Source organism: Nycticebus coucang, chromosome 12, assembly GCF_027406575.1.
Source record: "Nycticebus coucang isolate mNycCou1 chromosome 12, mNycCou1.pri, whole genome shotgun sequence".
NCBI lineage: Eukaryota > Metazoa > Chordata > Mammalia > Primates > Lorisidae > Nycticebus > Nycticebus coucang.
This window is the reverse complement of record NC_069791.1, coordinates 97,708,304-97,728,468: the sequence shown is the minus strand read 5'-3', so window position 1 is coordinate 97,728,468 and position 20,165 is coordinate 97,708,304. Positions and strand designations below refer to the sequence as shown.

Here is a 20,165-nt window from a genome sequence, read left to right as displayed (position 1 = left end):
GACTGCACCCATTCTCCCTTCCTCAGTGGGGCGTCCCTGGCCCCTGTGGCCTGCTTTCTTCCTTAGCATAGGTAACTACTCAGCCAAGAATGAGACAAGGGCATCTGTCTGTTGCTCATGAGGTCCTTGCAGGGTGCCTCTGGTACACCCAGGGCCTTGCTAATTTTTTTCTGGCCTACTAACCCAGCCTTGCCTGAACACCGTAAGAGGACCAAGTGATGGACACATCTGAGGCCATATACACTGTGGACAGCTGTGGCCCTGAGAGGGGGTCCTGGCTCTTTTGCAAGCCTTTTCCGACAGCACCTGGGAGGCTCTGGTCCATCCACATGGCTGTACAATCCTCTTGGCTTCTCCAGCCTCCACCTGCCCCTGCCTGCCTATCTTCTCAGCCACCCCCATCCAGTCCTCCCGCTGGAGGCTGGACAGACACTCCGCTGGCCCCCTCCACACTCACGATGATGAGCAGGATGAAATAGATGAAGTTGTAGAAGGAGTGGGCATCCATGACGTAGTACATGATGTCCACCCAGCCTTCCAGCGTGATCACCTGTGAAGGCAGTGGGGCTGACAGTCTAGCCCTGCGCACACTCCCCCACTGGGATCTTGAGTTACTAGTGCGGCTCCTTTCAGGGGTCCCCGTCCTGCTTTCTTGGTGCCCTGAGGGGATGGGGATGGGGAAGCTGAGGTACCAGAGCCCACCTGGAAGATGGCAATCCAAGCATAGCCGATGTTGTCAAAGTTGATGGCGCCGTTGTGTGGGTTGGAGTCACCTGAGCGGCACACATTGTAGTACTGGTTCCAGTTGATGCAGGCATTGTGGGAGGTACCACTTGATGCCTCGGCCAGTGGCTGCCCATAGGCCTCCCAGCCCAGCGTGCATGGCACACGCAGTTCACGGCGGCCTGGGATGTGAGAGCACTTCTGCATGCCGTTGTCACGGCGTGCGGAGCAGATGAACGGGTTCTCCTCACCCTCCTCCGTCTGGTAGTACGGCCGCAGGAAGGTCAGGTTGTTGTTCCTGGGGGTGATGGCATAGCCAGGGTCAGGCTGGGGGCACTGCTAGGGAGCCTCGGCACTGAGTACGTGTGGGTCTTGCATCTCCGCCCTTCACTGCACTGGCCTCTGCATGCCACTCCTCTGAGCCTGAATCCGGCTCTGCCACATTGTCACTGCTGCTGCTACCCACAGCTGACAGAGTGTCCAGAATGCCCCACCTGAGCACAAGGCCCCATCCCACCCCAAGCATCCTCCCTGTCTCCCAAGCTAAGGGATTGGTGGGCCCCTCCTCCTCAATCTTCAGGCCACTCTGGGCCCTGCCCTTTCCCAGTGAGCAAATGCAATCAACACCCTGGACCCAGGAGCAGAGGATGTCTCTCATTGTGGGCAGTGGCCTAGGGGCTCACAGCACTTGTCTTGTCCCACTCTGGTGCTGGAGGGTGGAGGAGCAGTGGGGGCATCTGTGGGGCCCCAGGGGGGGAGGAGCCATGCACTGCAACCACCTCCAGCCACCTGTCTTCTTTGGGGTCCATGGAAGGAGAAGATATGTCAGGACAGGATGACAAAGACAAAAGGACCTCAGTCCGGAGGAAAGGGAAAATGTCCTGCATGTGGGGACACTGCCTGGAGTATAGCATCTGAGGAAAGGGGCTCCACTTGAAAGGCCTTCCACGCAGCAAGTGTGAAGTACCTGACTGGCATCTGCAGGGCACTGTCCCTAAGGCAGAAGCAGCAGGATGAGCTTAGCTCCCCCTCCAGGCAGGTCTCCTGGGCTGCAGATTGCTGGTGTCAGGGCCCCTGCACACCCAGCACACAGAGGAAGCTACCCTAGCGGTGCAGTGGAGGGAGCCACCTTACCCCCAGCTCCCCTGAAACAACCAGGCCTGCACCTGCAGGCCACATCGTGGCCCTGCCTGCCCCAGATGCTACCTGACTTGCTCATGCTCTCTGGGGGCCCTCCTACTACACACACAGGGTCTGGAGTGTCTGCCCACCTGCCCTGGGCACATGTAAGGCCTAGCAGTCCCCACTCTGCATGGAGGCAATCCCACAGGGGCCTGGGAAGGCAGTGGCTATCCCCACAAGGTCAGGCACTGACAGGTGAGTGGGCATCCTCAACCCCATTGGGGTCACCCTGGCAGGAATAGTTCCTAATGCTGAGGACAGCAGTCTCAGTCTGCAGACAAACCCGAGGAAACAAAGAGGTCCACATGGGAGAGTAGAGACTGAACTCCCAAGTTCAAAACTGGTACTTAAGAAAGGGGAGGCCCCTGCCTGCTAAGTGGGTGGGGCCACCTGGGGCAGGGCAGGGCCTCCCACGGGGCGGAGACTGCGCACCTGACGAAGGTACTATCCAGGAAGCAGCGGTTCCGCAGCAGACCGGCCCAGAGCTGGACTCCAACGATACCAAAGATGAAGAAGACAAAGAAGCAGAGCAGGAGGACGTTTCCCAGCATGGGTAGTGTGTCTAAAAGCAAGGTGACCAGGATCCGCATGCCTGTGGGTATAAGGCCAGGGCAGCACAGCTAAGCCCTCAGGAGGCCCCTAGCCCTCACCAAAGCCCAGAGTTCTAAGGCCTAAGTCCTGCTCACTGCTCACAATGGATGTCTACACCACATGGTCTGATGGGCCTGGGCCCTCCACAACCAGAGCTCCCCTCCTACACACTATAGGTCCCAAGGGTCAGACCCACACCCACACCTATGGACTGAGGTATGGACAGGGTATGGACTGGGGTATGGTCATCCCTGTGGGCATGACCAGATGATCCCCAGGTCTTCAGGGTGACCCCAGGCTTTGCCTGAGGCTGCATCAAGGGAATAACAGCCTTGGGGACCATGGGATCTTGGGTTGTGGGCTGCCACTGGGGGGGGGGTCTCTGCAGCAGATATGGGGCTAAGGAGGCAGCCTTTTGTCTCATTCCCAGTGAGACTGGTGAGGGGAACTAAGGACAGGCAATGGCTTGTGGAGAGGCAGTTTTGAAGCCTTGTTTCTGAGAGGTGTGGCTATGTGAACTCAAGACTAACCCAGGAAGTGGACAGGCCAATCTCTCGCTCCTTACTGGGCCTGTCTTCCTCCCAGACCTCAGGAGCCTGGGGAAAGAAGGCACCTTGGGCTGAGGCTACAGGCAAAGCCCTGGGCCATGGGGCTGGGTACTAATGTCTCATGATCAGCACCCAGGGGTGGTGGCAAAATGGGCTCTTCAGAGCATAGGGGTGAATCAGAGCCAGGAAGGACACTGAAGTCCCAAAAATAGCCAAGAAGAAAAAATTTATCAGGGACAGTGAATCAGTGAGCATTGTCCTGGCTAGATGGCAGCTGGCTCTTAGATCACAGATAGTGTAGGGGTCAGAGTGGATCCTAGGCAGACAGAATGGGATGCAGCCCTGGCTGTGCCCTGGGACTTACCGTGAGAAACAGGGAATTACCTCCATGGGACAGAAGCATGTCCCCAGGAGGAGACCAGGCTGCTGGCAACAACTCTGGCCACTCCAGAAATTTAACCTCAGAAGCATACACCTGTGGAAGGAAGCTGCGCCAGGCTGCCTCACTGCTAACAGGTGGCCCCAGGCAAGTGTTACTATCAGGTCTGTGCTGAGCACACTGAGCAGGCAGTGGATGCCAGGCACAAGCCCCAGAGTTACATGTGTGCTAACTTATCTCATATTCAGTCATCCCGGGGGCTGGGGTACCACCATGCCCTGCTGTTACAGCTGGGGAAACTGAGGCTCAGGGTCACATACCATTTGAGCCTTGCCTGATCCACAAGGGTTGAGTTAGCTGGCAGGTAGAAAGAAGACTCAGGAACAACAGCACAATCCTGACCCACCTGCCCTTCAGTGAAGACAGCAGCCTAGGGGGAGGGAGTGCTCTGCCCTAGGGGGTAGGGGCTACTTTGGTGGTAGGTGGGTCTGTTGCAGGACAAGCCCTGAGCACCAAGGCCATCCAGATCAGGCAGCCAGAAAAGCTGTATGTATACCCACACATGCACAAGTGTGTATATATCCATTACACTGCACCCCAGAAATGGAGCAGCTGAGCTCAACCATAGCACTGAACGCTTTGAAGGAAGACCCCAAACCATCTGCTGACATAGGTGGATGACCTATGTTCGGACAGGCTATTTCCTGGATGCTTTCCTCACATGTAGACACACACAGCAGGTCCACTCTACCTGGGCCACAATGGGATAGGCCAGATAGCAAAGCCATCAGGGATCTGCTCTCAAACCTCAGCCCTCACCCAAGATACCAGAAGATGAGGAGCCTGAGGTTCTCAGTAGCCCCTGTCACTCATGCTATGGGAGTCAGGACCCTGTGAATCCTGACAACCCAACCTAACCCGTTAGCTTGATCTTTCTCAGAAAAGAAGTGGCAATTCCTGAAGGGCCGTAGGCTGGAGCCCGGGCTCCACCAAGTAGCTGTGATCCAGGGGCTCTGATGAAGGCTCCAGAGGGCTGACAAGCCATCAAGCCTACCTGTCTCAAGCTGGGGCAGGGTTGGGTTGCTTACTGGGTACACGGTTGATGGCCCGAAGGGGTCGCAGCACACGCACGGTCCGGATGGCGGAGAGGCTCACATTGTGTCCATCCAGAGAGTATTCCATCATGCTGAGGGAGGGGCAGAGTAGGAGGCAGCTCAGTGGATAGGTTAGGGTACAGGGGGGTCCACAGCCACAACATGTTCCATGGCAGCCCACCAGCCTGTCAGGTGGCCATATCCCTGAAGGCCTGAAGCCCTCCTAGGCTAGGGTAGGAGGAGGACAACCCTGTCACCCGTGGGAGGCCCCTTAGGACTCACAGGCCACCACCCCATCTGCTTCCCATGCCCCTGCTGCTGGCACAGGTGGTAGCACTGACCTCCAGTTATGTGCCAGACTTGTGCCTAGCAGGGAGGGTCTCCAGAGTCTCTGATATGTACCTGGGCTCCATCTAGACCCATCCAGAACACACTTCCCATCTCTCTGCCTGGGTGGGGTACCCCATGGGTAAGGGCTTGTCACTCTGTCTGTCTGGATGGGGCACAGGTACCATACCCTGCCATGACGATGAAGAAGTCCAGCCTGTTCCATGTGTCACCCAGGTAGCACTTCTGACCAAACAAACCGAGGGCGACCATCTTGATGGCCATCTCCACAGCGAAGAAGGCAAAGATGAAGTCGTCGAAGGCCTGATAGAAGGAGGGATCAGGGAGGGCCCTGACTCCAGAGAGGCCAGCCCACCCCCAACCCATCTGCCTTGCCCACCTCCAGGATGGCGCAGCGCTCTGAGTGGCACTCAACGTCCTCACAGGGTCGGAACATGCCCAGGGTCACGCAGTTGAGCATGATGACCAGCATGCTGACATGCTCGAACCACGTGCTGGTCGCGTCAGGTTAAGGACCACACGGAAGCAGGCCAGGACCTGTTCCCCACGCTCCCACTATGCCACACCCACAGGGCCTCTACTTGCTCATCCCTCAGCCAGCACACCGCTTGAGGGAATGTCCAACCTGGGTACCCTGGGTCCTGGAGCTTGCGCCCAGCACAGAACCCGTTCACCCTGAAGGTGGCCACCAGGTGGCGCGAGGGCTCTGAACACAGACGCTGTCTTGGGACAGTGTGTGAGGCATGGATGGGGGCAGTGAGAGATGCCAGGGGCACTGCCACCGGGATGGGGGCCAGGCGATGTGGGGAGCCCTTAAGCTGGGTGGCTGCAGGCCTGGTACCCTGCAGAGCTGAAAGGGTCCTGGAGCTAGGGGATGTAGGACATCTGACCTGCCACCCCCGCTTGGAATCCCTGTTCTGTCCTACATGTCCCCCCTTGGAGGCCAGGACTGGGCTTCCCATGGGCCTCCTGAGACCAGCACCAGCCGCCTGCCCTGACTGAACCAGGTAGGCCTGCGGGAGGGAGTGGATTAGAGTGACCTTTCTTAAAGAAGCCGGCATTTGTAAAACATTAGCTTCCCAACAAACAGCCCCACAGCCTCCACCTTCCTGGACAGGAAGGGAACCCAGGAGGGCGACAAGGATGGACACCCAACCCTCACAACTGGACTTGGTCCAGGGTTGGGGTCTCAACTGCAGCATTTCCTGGCACATGACCTTGAGCAGGACATTGGCTTTACATCATGGCAGCAGCGCAGGGGCCCTGCCTGTGGCCATGCCGACAGAGCGTCACTGTGTATGGCACTGGGGCTAGAGGTCTTGATGGCCCTAACTTTGGGAGGTGGTAGGTCCAGGGCAGCTGTCTGGCCAGGGACTGAGATGAGCCTGGGGAAGTTGGGTGCCTTTCAGGAGTAGTGCCATCACCCGTAGGGCTGGCCTGGAGTTCCCCCCATGTGCACCCCTCCTCAGATGGACTCTGAAGCCTCCAGGCTCCTCCTCCTCCCACAAACTCAGCCCCCCCCACTCTCCCGCCAACATTCCACTGCCCTGGCCTAGGGCTCACACAGCAGAGCACCGGCCTTGGGGCCACTGATGTAATTACATGTTCCCGCCAAGAGCGTCATAATTACACTTAATGGGCTCAGCTCTAACAAGTGCCTCTGCTGTACCGTGGCTGGAAAAACAGCCATCAGCCTCCTGCTAAGGCAGCTGAAGGCCAGGTCCTCTAGGCACCCCCATGCTGCCAGCTATCATGAACCCTGCAGACCAGACCCCTCCTAGCCCAGCACTGGTCCCCTTCCCTGAGGCAGCAGGCCAGGGGAGGCTTAGCTACTGGTTGAATATGCCCGTGGCACACTCATCCTGTGCCCGAGTGGGCAGAGTGTGTTGGCTTATTCATGGCTGTCAGGACAGACCTCCTGTGTACTGTCCTTGCTTAGCTGGACAAGGAGGCCGGGGGTGGGAGTGGGCAGGCTGTGTTCATCAGGTGGCCAAGGCCACACAATGGAAGCCCAGCAAGTGGTCCTGGGCCCCTTGGCCTCTCCCGGCCCCTGGCCCAGCACCAGCCTTAGAGGCACCTTCTGCAGAAGACTGGCTGCTTCCTGCTGTCTGTGTACCTCCCAGGACTATACTTTTCCATGGTGAAGGGAATGTTGCTTTTGGTTAAACAGAACAGGCCACCTGGATGACTCACCTACCAAAAGAAGACACAATGCCCAACAGAGAATAAGACCTGACAGGGACATCAGACCTAGTGAGCAGGTGTGCTTGGTGGCCTGGGACCCTGGGACTGGCTGGACCCTTGGGAGGAGGCCCCCATCCCCCAGCCTTCCTTGACCCACCCCCCTGCAGGGAAGCGGTATAGCCCAACCTGAACCTTGGGGTCCAGCCTACTTCTCCAGGCCCCTGTCTCCCAACAGGGGAGCTGTTCACCCCTGGGGTGCCTCAGACGCTTCTCTGTCCCATCTCTCCAACCTCTTTGCCTACTCCCACACCAGCAAACATTCCACTATAGCAAGTGGGGTTCCAGCCCACCCTGACTGCCCTCCAGCCCCTCAGACTCCCAGGACTGAGACTCTCCTCCTGCTGTCTGCAGTCTGGTGCCTCATTTCCCTGGATCTGCCTCCAAGTTCACACTCAGATCACTCCACAGAAACCCCTGCAAGAACACCCAGGCTGGAGCTGGGGTTCCCTGAACTGGAAGACAGCTGGACATGGGGGCTCTACTGTGGAATATTTCTGTAGTGCTTACTTCTGGCTGGCCGGCCACAAGGGTGTCTCAGCATCAGACTGACCACCCCCGACCATCTTGATACCATCAGCCAAGGCTAGATAGAGCATGGTCTCCCTTGGCACTGGGCAGGCACTGACTTCTGAATCATGGCCAAGACCCTTAGGTGGAGGGTCCAGGGAAACCATAGCCCACAACAGTGCAGGGAATGGTGTGTAGAGCTGGTCTGTGCCAGCACCCATGAGAGGCTGGCAGGGGTGGGTGGGGCCTCTCATGGGTGCTGGCACAGACCAGCTCTACACACCAAAGCCCCCCTAGCAATTCCTCAAGGACAGCCTGGCTAGGGTTCCCCAGGTCAGGGTCCTGCCTCAGTACCTTGGCCCTCTCTGCTAGGCTGCAGAGACTGTTCCAAATCTCGGCAGATGGGTATGAGGGGCAGCCTGGAGAGGTTAGAGGGCCTCCCCCCACCTCTAGGACCATCTGGCTCTGGGAGGAGTCAGAGCCATGCACACTGCTGAGACCTTGAACAGGCAGACCGAGGTTGGGCATGCAGGCACCCTCCCGCTCTTTGTGCCAGTGACAACAGCAGCACAAGTCACCTGGAGCCCACGTGCCTCATAGATGCCGGCTCACTCTGGCTGAGGACTAGAGGACACTGATGCACAGACACACTAAGAGCCTGCCTGAGTCCCAGTTTGAGTCTGCTGGGCCCCTGCCCAGGGTAAATCTTCTGCCTTCCCCTAGCACTCTGTTCCCATCAGACCTGCACTGACCCTGCTGACATGGCTCTGGGGGGATAGTACCAGAGGAGTGCCCAGAGGGCCCTGGGAGGCTACTGGAGACATAAACAGGCAGATACCACCCTTGGATCAGATCCTAGCCAGCCAGGTCTCCCTGCCCTGGGCAGGGGCTGCCAAAAGGTGCTAAGTTCCAGCGTCTCACCCAGCTCTGCCAGGAGAGAGAACAGCTGGCCGAAAGCCCATGTCCCACCCCAGGCAGGGAGAGGCTTGATCAGTTCAGGGCCCTCGCGACTCACACCATCACTGACCATGCTTCCATGCGCAGCTGAGGGCAGGCAGTGCCAACCAGCCACATCCACATGGGGCCTGCTGACTTCTGGAAGCTTAATTACACAGTTTCTGGGTTTTAATTAAAAATTCCTTTAAGTAATGAGCCAACTTCTACATATTAAAGTCAATGTCCACTGTAGGTCAGGAGGGGCCAGGTTGACATGGCTGGGAGCAGGCAACGCTGGGAGGGGACCTGGCTGCCAGAGGGCAGCAGGGACAGTTTAGGCACAGCCAGAGCAGGGACAGCAGCTCAGTGTGTGAATCTCTGCCTTGGGGTTTCCCTTAGGGAGCCTCCACTAGGTCCCAAGGCGTGGCCAGCAGAACAGAACTCACCAGCCCATGCTCTGTGACCACTCTTGACCTTGGCCCACGATCTCAGTGACTCTCCCCTTATCTGACCAGGAGAGCCACAGAATGTCCTACAGCCTCCTAAGCCCTGCTGTCCTGCCTGTAGGATGCCTTGCAGGGGTAGGCACCTGCTGGCCTGTTCTACCACCTTTGTGGGCAGGGGACTCAAACAAGAAGTCCCAGAGAAATATGGAATAGGATTTCAGGGTCCCATTTGTCGAGGGACCCCCTCAAGAACAGCAGCCCACTACAGCCCCCACACAGTCCATTGTATGGCTGCCACCTCTGCTCCCCTTCTCATGTCTAAAGGGCTGGGCCCCCCAGCCAGCAACCAGCCAAGAAAGCTGAATGGGCCTGGGGAACCCTCAGTTCCCTGGGGGCCTAGAACAAAGGCAGTACCCAATCCTCCTTCTATGGGAGGAAACCCCCTTCCCTTGCAGCCTCTGCAGGGCAGCTACGGTGCTTTCCAAGGGGATCTTCTCCAGTGCACCTAAATGTTGCCCAGTGGGCCAGGAGGAAGCCAGCAGGACAGCTGCAGTGGTGACAGGCACTGTCCATGGTGCTGAAGTGCTGTCCTACCCAGAGCCTGTTCTGGGTAAGTTGGGGCAGGTCAGCTGGGCTGGGGGATGGGAGCCAGCCTGGGAGCAGACATGGCACCACTGGAAGCCTCCATCAGTTCACGCTTTCTCACCTGGGGGAGTCGGGAAGCAAATGATGTAATGCCCTGCTCTGCCTGGACCCCAGATCGTTAAGGAAGGGCACTTCTGAAGACATCCACTGCCCCCTGCCCTCAGGTGTGGGCATGGGAGCACCCATGACAGTCGCCTGTGTGGAAGAGACACCTTATCTGGTGGCAACACCCTGGGAATGGGCACCCCAGGTAGCTGCTGTCACCTCTGTGCTGAAGAAGCTGCAGACCAGAGATGGCTGGGGGCAGGGCCATCCAGCAATGTCAAGGGCTGTGTACCCCTTGTAGCAGTGCTTACTGGACCCCTAAGATGCTGTGAGACCTCACTTCCCAGTGATGGGATCTCCAGGGGCCTGGGTCAGGGCAGAGTCCTCACAGAGGTTATGTGGTACAGGACAGTGTCACTTAAATAGCCCTGAGCCACCTGGACCCAAAACCTCCTGGTAAACATGGAGCTGCTGGCTCAGGTATGTGGGCCAGACCTCCGTCACCCTCCTGGGAAACTGATCCCGACTCCTCCTGTATCCACCTTCACTCTGAGTCTCAGTTTACCCATCTGCACCATGGGGCTGTTGGCACTCTGACCCTCAGAAACTGAGGGACTCATGCTAACCTACTGTAGCATGAGTGACCAGTAGGCCTCAGCCCCACCCTTCCCCTGCTGGCCTGGGACACCACATTCTTACCATGAAGGCCTCTATGTTTGAGGGTGGAAGGTCAGGACAGAATGAAAATTCCTACAGAGGAATGAAGAGGATGCAGTGTCCCTCACCAAGGGTGAGGGGCATGGTCCCTAGGCATAGGCTGCCATGCCCCCTCCTTTATGGTCAGAGTGGCCCCCAGGCAGGGCATGAGGACAAGGCTCCAGGGACCCCAGGCTGGGCTCCCCACTGGGCTGCATCATGAAATCAGGGATGAAGGCCACAAAGCTCTGCTGCCACCAGAGGATTAGAAGCCCTGCTGCCCCAGCCCCTGCTGTCCCCCAGAGCAATCTGCTTGTCAAGCTAAGCTCCACTAGGCCAAATCTGGAACATCTGGACCTGAGTATCCACCAACACGGCAGGAGGCCAGCAGGGTGGGCACCAGTAGCTGGGCATAGGATGCCTACAAGGAGGAGCCAGAGCCCCCTCTCAGGATCCCACACCCCCACAGGGCACTGACTGTGCTGCTCTCCAGTACATGCTCCCCTCTCTGTGGGGGCCGCTGGATGGACAGACCCCTCCCTGCCCTGGGCTGGGGCCACCTCCCTCCCTACCCTCATTCTCTCCAGCACTCAACCTTACTTTACGGACTTGCTCAATGAGAAAAGCCATGCTTATTCACCAGGGCATGAGGCCCACCACTGTGGGAGCCCAGGCCCACTCTAAGTGGCTCCAGCCACCTTTGCTGGAGGTAAAGAGCAGCTCCAGGCTCTGTATCAAATGGCCCACAAGAGGCAGAGATGGCCGCACCCTGGGATTCAGTGGTCATCAAGGGAGACCCTTTGGGGACAGGCCACCTCTCAGGGCAGTGACACAGAGCTCCACCCTCCACCCACCATCCTTGCAACCAGCAGCTCCACAGCACCTGTCGAGAGGACGGAGCACTCTGACATCTGTCTCACCAAGGCGCCTGAGGTGACAGTCATGGCTTGCCAAGCAAGGTGCATTGCAGGTGTCAAGGAAAGTTAATAAGGGAGCTCCAGTGGTGTAATCAGTTAGCGTGAGGCACTTCTATGAAAAGTTAATCGGCATGTCCCCATCTGCATGGGCATATGGCCAGGGAGCGCTGTGAGGCACTCACGACAGCACCCAGTCTCATTTATGAAGAAGACCAACAGGCAAACTCCGAGTTTGCACATGGGAATGCTGTATGCATGTGTGTGTGTGTATTTGGTGGGGTTGCTCCTCAGGGTGCAGGGCAGCCAGGGGCACACAGTTGGGGAGCCAGGGCCTGTGTGGTCAGGTGGGCTGGGGGCCCTGCCTGCTGGGCTGCACAGGGGCTCTAGCTGCCACCAACATCAGGGATGCCCCCGGCCACCAGCTTGCAAAGTGGAGGGAGTCCACAGCCTTCTGCCCATACCACCTTGCCCCAAGTCCTGAAGCAGCCTCTTCCTGGGGATCTGGTGTCTCCACCACCTGGGGGACACCCCAAGAGAGTGGTGCATTTTTACACAAAACACCATGAAGGAGACAGGAAGGACCCACAGCAACCCCCGCCTGTGCACATTGTCCACCCTTTTGTTCAGGGACCCCCTTCCATCTGGGCTTTCCTGAGCACCTCCAGGGAACCCCCATGAGGGGCTGGGCTGGCTGGCAAGGCCCTCTGTGGATGGCCAGTTCTGCTTGGGACTGGGTAGCTACTGGCAGCACCTACAGATGCCATGAGTCTAGCTACCACCTACGGGTGAGAGACCATGAGTGAGCAGAATCTGGCAACTCTTCCAAAAGTTGAACAGAGTTCCTGTGTGGCCCCATGGCACCAACCACAGGCACACATCAAAGACACTGGGAACTGGCGCTCCTAATCGACAGTGTACCTGGGCCCAGCGAGCAGCAGTTCAGATGTCCATCAACACGTGAACAAACAAACAGAATGGGTCCATCACATGATGCGATGTTATCCCCCTAGAGAAGAACGGAGCACCAACATGTGCTAGGATATGAGCGATCCCAGAAAACATGTTGCATAAAAGCAGCCAGATGCGGACATGATATCACATGATTCTGTGAAACATCTAGAACAGGCAAACCCAGGGACCGAACAGAGATGAGAACTAGGCTGGGAGAGTGAGAGTGAGAGCTAGCAGGTGAGGGTTTTCCTTTCAGGGTCATGCAAATGTTCAGAAGGCAGACATTCTGAATCCCCTAAACACCACTGAATCATTCACTTTAAAAGAGTTAACTTCATGGGACTCGAGTCTCTCCTCAATCCTCATCACATCTGTGTGCTGGGCTTTTCATTTTTTTTTTTTTTTTCCAGTTTTTGGCAGGGGCTGGGTTTGAACCCACCACCTCTGGTATATGGGGCCAGCACCCTTCTCCTTTGAGCCACAGGCGCCGCCCTGGGCTTTTCATTTTAAATGACAATTGCCTCTCTCTGGAGTCCTGAGGATGCCTGGCACACTCACTCAACACAGTTTGGACAGAGAACTAGATACCTGGCACCTGGGTGGGCACAGGGGGGCCATCTCCTCCTCCATCTGTAACATGGCCTCCCTGCAAGGTGCAGTGGCCTCCACTCTCCTGCAAGCTGCTCACTGCATGGACGTACTCCCTGCCCACCCCATGCCTGCCCCTAGCCAAAACCTGTGCCCCCCCCACCCCCCCACCATGAGGTCCAGATGCCCAGGAGCTTTCCCAAGAGCTTCAGGGAAAAAGGGTGAGGGACTGGGCTGGGCCGAAGTACACTCCCAGTAGGTGAGGGTTGCAGGAGAGCCCAGCCTGTGGATGCCTGCAAAGGCTAACAGCAGGGGCACAAGGGGACTGAAGCCACGCCACCTTCCTGAAGTTCCAGTCAGCTCTGTCCTGCCCAGGGCCTGGCCTCGTGTCCCATGCTAGTGACTACTACAGGCTCCTATCTCTTTATCAGCAATGCCCAAAACCATCAAGGACTCATGCCAGCTGGAGCTTTGGGCAGTCTAGGAGGGGTCACCATTGTGATAGCCTGGAGGGGGTCCCTGGGAGCCTGGACTGACTCAACACCTGAGGCAAGAAAGGATTCTTCAAGCAGGATTAAGCACTGAGGGTGTGGACTGAAGTTCCACCTTGTGGGCGGTGGGGCCTGAGGGTCCAGGCAGAGAGAGCCCTTTTGGCCCTGACTCTCCTGCCCCCGGCCTGCCATGAAGCACCAGAGCAGGTGCATAGCTGTGTAGGGCACACATACCTTCCCTGGTGGCTGAGGACAATTACTCCACAAGCATCCTCGGTTAATTAATTGATTAGAAAAGTAATTAATTAAGGCTTCCTCTATAGTTATGCAGCCCATTCTGGGGCTGAATGTTGGCAGATTTGGGGGGATCCTAACAGTAGGATGGGAGAGACATCCCAGCTCAGGGAGGCAGCAAGCCAGGTTACAGGCACATGTGTGTAGATGAACATGCATGTGCTCATGCATACTCACCCTGTCTTGGGTCAGCATCAGGACAGTTATGGGGGGCTCAGATGCCCTGACCTCACTCCTCAGTCCTGTGCTGGGCTGACAGGCCACCCCACTCCCGCTGACCCCACTCTCAGCAAGGCCACCCAGACAGCCTGGCAGGCTTATCCCTCTTTGGCCCCTCCTAACCCCAGGGATTGGCCTCCCATTCTCCCCACGTGGGAGCTGGCTCCTCCCCACTACCTTTGGCACTGCTCATGCCCAACCCCACCTGTCAAAGTGGACACCCCCCTGCAGATAGCAACACCGCCCAGTCCCCTCCAGACATCTTGCCCTCAGCATCCTGCTCAAAATCCTGCAGGGCTGCCCAGTACCCCAAATGCAAGGTCCAGACCCCGTGGCCTATTCCCCCTCAGAGACCCACCCCTTCCCCAGCAAGCTGGAAGTGCTCATACTGGAGCCTGGCGTCTGGTAGGTCTGGATCTCAATGCACAGATCTGCCATGCTGGGCACTTAATTGGACCAAAGGGGTCTCCAGGGCCACGCCACCCAAGGAGGTGCTGGAAAGAAGCTGGGCCCACACAATATTCTGAGGGGCAGGCAGGTGTGCCAGGCCACGGGAGCAAGGAGAGAATGCTTGGCTAGGGACTGGCCTGGCGCAAGCCTTGCCACAGAAGCAGGCAGCAGACCTCCCAAAAGGGGCTAAGCAAAGCTTTGCCACTCCATGGTCACTAAACCCCTGGGCTTTCATGGGCTCCTCTGGCTCCTCTGAGACCAGCCTCTCAGCCTGCCTCCTTTGGGATGGGGAAGGGGCTGGCTCACCACCATGACCTACTGATGTGGTGGGGCCCTGACCCTGGTGCCCCCCCCAGAACTCAGAGCAAAGCTAGTTAAGACCCTCTGGGCCACCCATGCCCAGTGCAGCCCCAGGGAGCACTGTGTCCCCAGCTCCACCTTGGGTAAAGGCTGGAGATTCCCTTTAAAGTCAAGGGAGAGCCAGTTGGGGGTCCCTGCCTTGCTCATCCCTCTGGCGAGGGGCAAGGGGCCTCAGGAGCTGTGGCCTCTTTTGGCCTCTGTCCTCATCCTTGCCCACCACCCCCTCCTAGCTGAGTCTCTGCTCCAAACTCTCATTCTAGCCAGACCCCTGAGGTGGGCGCCCTCTTCTGTTCATGGCCCAGCCCAGGGAATGTGGCTGGGAGCCAGGAGCCGGCAGCCTGGGCTTGCGTGACTGGCCGGTGGGGGCGGGGGCAGAGAGCTGGCCAAACATGGAGCTGTTTGTTCTCCAGCCGGAGCTGGGTCACGTGGGGGTGCTGGGGGCTGGACTGCTGTGGGAGAGTACCTTCCCTGAAGTCCTGGTTGCTGAAGCCCACCCCACACTGCAGCCCCCATCTGAGGGGATCAGGGATCATCACTGAGCAGACAACTTTGGCTGCTGGAACATTCCTTCTCATCCCAGAGTGTCTCCCTGTGCCAGTGGTCCCTGGACACTTGAGCCCCACAGGCCTCCACCCCTTTTAAAGCAGCTTCTATGTTTCCATCCACCCTGCCCTCTACCCTCCACACACACCAGAGACGGGCACACTGAACTCACATAGTGTCCATTTGTCACAAGGTTACAGGGCAGGTAGCCCTGTTATGCTCCAGCCAGGCAGGGACCCAGCCAGCTGGGGTCTGAGTGGCACACAGCAGCCAGGGCTGTGCCCAGAATGCCAGCATAGCATGTGCACCATCTAGGTGGGGCACATGCTGTGTGTGTACACTATGGGGAGCAGGCACACTCCCCACAAGTAACAGGTATCCATGTGTGTACATGGACACACGCGTACCCACACATGCACGCAAGTGAAAATACACACTTCTGTTGCCTTGAGATGACAGCCAACAACCCCAGTCCCTGCATCTGAAGGCAAGGGTGGCTCTCATGGCCACCCTGGGGCCTAAGCACATGCCCAAAGCTCCCTGTTAGGTGCACAATTTAAAAAGCACGCTAATTAGGAAGAGTGCTGATGTCTTTACTTAGCCCTTAATAAGGAGCTTGGTTTGGAAAGTTTCCAAGGCATAATTGAGTGGAAAAGTGGCCCCCACCCCTATGGTCACTGAGCCTATGGGAAGCTTGGCAGCACAGGCTGGAAGCCCCATCAAGGCCCTGTCAGACACTTAGTTGCAATACCTGAGTGGCAATGCCCTCAAGCATCTGGGGGCCCACAGCCACCAGGTATGCTCCTGCCTACAGGTGGGGCAGCCCCAGCCTTGCTTCCTTTCCACATTCCCAGACTCTCCTGGCCGACGTCCATGCCATGGCCCTGGCTCAGCTCCTGGTAGGTGTGGCCTGGTGTTCAGGAGCTCCCAGGACAGGGCCTCCCCCTCAAGGCTGGCTTTGTCCTGGGGGTCAGCCTGGCCAGGTGAGATTTTCCCAGCCTCTCCCATGCCAGTCCTGGTCCCCTGTTGGGGAGCTCTGCATACCCAGAGTCTAGAAGGGAAAGGCATGTGCAGAGGGAACAAAGCCAGGAGGGACCCTAGGGAAGATGACCGGTTGCCTGCTGTGGGGCCTGCTCCAGGCTGGAATTCTCTAGGCCAGAAATAACTGCCTCAGCCACTGCACAGCTGCCATGGCCCAAATTAGCGACCCTGGGGGACTAAAGGCTCCTTCCATGGGAACATGGCCTGCAGCTCTACTCTGGGTCTGGCCAGGAAGCCGGAGGGAGGCGGTACCACAGCTTCTTTCTGCGAGAATGGGGTGAGCCCATCCCTGGCCTCAGCAGTGTCCGCTCCTAGGGGTCTAGGGCAGGGCATCCAGGGACATGCAGGGCTGACCTTGCTCTGGGCCTGCCTTCCCCAGGGGCCTCCTTGTAGGGGCCACAGGCAGCCTAGGCCTCGCCTTGATCCTGCACCATTTCCTCCATCCTATTCCACACAGGAAAGCCAAGGCCACTCCCCTCTCAACGGGAATTCCTGAGGACAGACCCTTCCCCTTGCCCCGGTGGTCTCGCCTGTGACTACCAATCCCTGCTCGGGTTCAGAGGCTGCAGCCATGAGTGAGCTCTTTTGGGAAGACTTGGGACCCTAGGTCCAGAGCTAAGGCACCTAGCCATCCTTCTCCCCCAGCACAGCGGCTCAACTCCATCTAGCCCTCCAGCAGGTGCCACTGGTGGTTTCAACCTGTGCGTGAAAACCCAGCTTACATCTGTGATACTACAGTGGCACTGTGTGTGCACACACAAGAGCCCGGCTCTCCGCAACTCGGGGCCCAGATGATAGTGCAGCACCACACTAGGGCTGTCTACACACAGACGGCCTGCGCCCCACAGACTGGCTTCCCCACAGCGTTGCCTGGCAACCGGGTGTTTATTCAAAAAGGAGGAAGCAGAGGCCTCCCGCTGCCGCCTGTGCTCTCCCACGCGGGTGGCCAGGGCAGGGCCAGCAGGGCCTCCGACCAGGGTGGAACAGAGGGTGACCCAGAGCCCCATGTCTAGCCCCCACCCACAGAGCCACCAGACACCCCACCCTGGCCCCAGAAGATGCTAAATAAAAATACAGTCCCCCAGTCAGAGCCAGCTCAGGGGCCCAGGACATGGTGTTCTGATGACTTGACTTCCCAGGTTTGGGGAACAGTGTGTAGGGAGGGCACAATCTCACACCAGCCCAGGGGATCTCGCCAGGCTTGCTCCCCTTCCAGCCTGGTAGGAAAACGGTAGGGGGGCAGGGGTGAGGAGGGTGTGGGGTGGGGGGGCTTCACTGCTACCTGGCCATCCCACATCCTCATGCCATGGCTACTCCCTCAATCTCTGCAGCTCAGTCGGGACAGGGCATCAGGTCCAAATCTACTCCAGGAGCTCCTGGGGAATGCATGGCCCTGGGGAATGCATACTAGTCTGTCTGGGCAGAGCACCACAGCCAGCCACCTGGGGTCAGCTTAGGTGAGGGGACATCAAAGGGTAGCATGGGGGGTCCCCAAGGGTGGGAAGGGGCACATGGGGGACCATGGGCACCTCCCTCTCGACCTCAGAGGCCACCCTAGCTTTAGAGGCATCCAGCCACTGGCCTCATTATTAATAGCAGTGACGTTTAGAAAGGATGGCCGGACTGTTAGAAAGTCAGATTTCGAAGGGAAACTGGCCGAGTTTGACTCCCAGAGTCTACTGCCCCTCCAGGTATGTCCCCTGAAGCCCTGGGCTCAGTACCTGGCCCTGACATTTGTGTGCTGTGGTGGCTCGCCCTTGTCCTTGGTGACGCTACTCAAAGCTCAGGGTGAGGGCCCTCCTTGAGCGCAGCCAGGGACAGGCATCTAGCTGAGGCTTGCAGTACGCCTGGGTCAGGCCAAGACCCGGGTGGGAGTCTCAGACGGCTCAGGCAACTGTGGACAAAGACCCCACAGGCAGAACCGCTTGTGAACAGTAGCTGTTTGCTCCCTACAGTCTGGGAAGCCAAAGTCCCAGGTCAGGGTGCCACAGGTCGGGCTCCAAAGAGGCCTCCATTTGGGTGCAGACGCTGACTTCTCCCTGTGTCCTCCTCTGGTGAGGGCCAGGGGATCTCCAGGAGTCCCTTTCTAAGGGTGCTGATCCCATTCACGAGAGCCCCACACTCATGACCTCATCTAATCCATATCACTTCTGGAAGGCCTCACCCCTCTATTACACTGCGGGGAGGGTCTCAGGGATATGGGTCACAAATATCCAGTCTGAACAGACCACAGGCTCCCAACGCCTCCCAGCTATGCCACTCTCTCTCCCTGTGGACCCCTCCCATGAACTATCCCTCCTTCCCCTCTGTCCCTCAGTTCTGTATCTGGGAGTTTAGAGAATAGGTCTTTCCATGAGGTCTGAAGTGAGATTTTGACAAGGGCTCCACCCCACCTGACTGGTTCCTCCCAAGAGGAGATGAGGACACAGATGCACACAAAGACGACCCCATGAAGACACAGGGAGGTGACAGCATCAGCAAGACAAGGAGACCTACTTCCTGCCCCCGGGAGCTGAGCGGCTTGGGCACTGAGGTTTGGATGGCTGGCTGTGGTGCTCTGCCTGTGCCAGCTAGTCCTGGCTCTGCCCCGTGGATTTGGCCACAACACCCTGTCCCTGCCCAGCTCCAGAAGTCAGGGCTGGCTCAGGGCGTGTGGTTCATGGGGACATTAAGATACTAAGCTGGACAGGCCCCAGGTGCCTGTGAACACCCAAAACTCAGTGCCCCTTGTCCCCTGGAGATTCCATGGCCAGGACACCCTGCTCCTACAGCTGTCCCCAGGCTGGAGACACCTGCCTGTGCACAGACCCCATCCTGGGCCCCCCACAGCGGTCTGGGGTGCACAATACTCCCCTACCCTCCCCATCAGCACTCAGGAGCTAAGCCAGCTCTGTGGCTCCCCTGGGTCACACACATGAGGCAGGCTTGGGGTGCCTAGGGGCAGCCTACCCCTGTACTGACTCCCCTCCCTACCCTGAGCCCCTGGCCTCACAGCTGCCCCCCAATCCCCACAGAACTCTGCTGAGGCTCTCAGTACCAATAGTCAGGGGGCTCCGGCACAAATGTCTCAAACCGCAGTCTTTGCATTTAATGGGCTAAAATTCTTAAGTCCAGAGCCCAGTGAGGCCAGCTAGCCAGGTGGCAGAACACACTGGAAAGGTGCCTTGGGAAAGCTGCAGCTCCAGGTCAGACGCAGAGCCCAGCCTGCTGGATGGTGATGCTGGGGGGCTGGTTGGAGGGACAGGGGTCAGGCCATTGGCACACATCTTACTATGTGACCCTTGCAGCATGTCCAGCAAGCTACCCACTACCCCCCATCCCCACCCCTGCCGCCGGCATTGCCCATCTGCCTTGGGAGGCTGTTCAGAGGACTGACTGTACATTAGGGGCCACACAGAGACCTCAGACACAAGGGTGGGTGGATAGGGCAGGGGTCAGGGAGGGATCCACTTGCAATATACCCAAGGGGAGCTGGTTGAGGCTGGTGAGAGACCTGAACAGGTGGTGCTTTGGCCCTGAAAGATGGGCCCTGTGGCTCCTGGGATGTGTCCCTGACCATGTCAAGACTCTGCTATGGGAGCAGATGGGGTACAGACAGGGCAGCAGGGAATCCCTGGGTCCTATCCTTCTGGCGCACCTCCATGATGCAAACCCACCAAACAGCCCCGTGGGGGCCAAGAGGCCCTTCTGGACCTCCTCAGAACACATCAGAAGGCCCCTGCTCATGGTAAGACTTCTTTGATGGGTACACTCATGCATACAGTAAGGCTATGGACATAAATCTGGACACACAGTAAGGCCTTGTCCCTCATGAGAGGCAGAATATGCGTGCATACGCGCACACACATACATACATACATACACACTGGCTGTGCATACAGCAGGCCCCCAATGCCAGGACCAGCCACCCAGCTAGCCTCACAGTCC

The 20,165-nt window shown here is 58.0% G+C and overlaps 2 protein-coding genes across 4 annotated transcripts in view; both read right to left on the bottom strand.

Annotated features, from left to right (window-relative positions):
- The window catches only part of LOC128561610 (tryptase beta-2-like), a 219,234-nt gene that overhangs the window by 51,688 nt on the left and 147,381 nt on the right, over positions 1-20,165 (bottom strand). The window lies entirely within an intron of this gene.
- The window catches only part of CACNA1H (calcium voltage-gated channel subunit alpha1 H), a 60,514-nt gene that overhangs the window by 18,407 nt on the left and 21,942 nt on the right, over positions 1-20,165 (bottom strand). For all 3 annotated transcript variants that reach the window (XM_053556054.1, XM_053556055.1, XM_053556056.1), the window contains exons 3-8: positions 5,245-5,355; positions 5,035-5,168; positions 4,512-4,609; positions 2,338-2,497; positions 703-1,021; positions 458-550 (exon numbers count right to left, since the gene is read on the bottom strand). In XM_053556054.1, the coding sequence (XP_053412029.1) occupies positions 458-550; positions 703-1,021; positions 2,338-2,497; positions 4,512-4,609; positions 5,035-5,168; positions 5,245-5,355 (915 nt within the window). The remainder of the gene's footprint in view (positions 1-457; positions 551-702; positions 1,022-2,337; positions 2,498-4,511; positions 4,610-5,034; positions 5,169-5,244; positions 5,356-20,165) is intronic.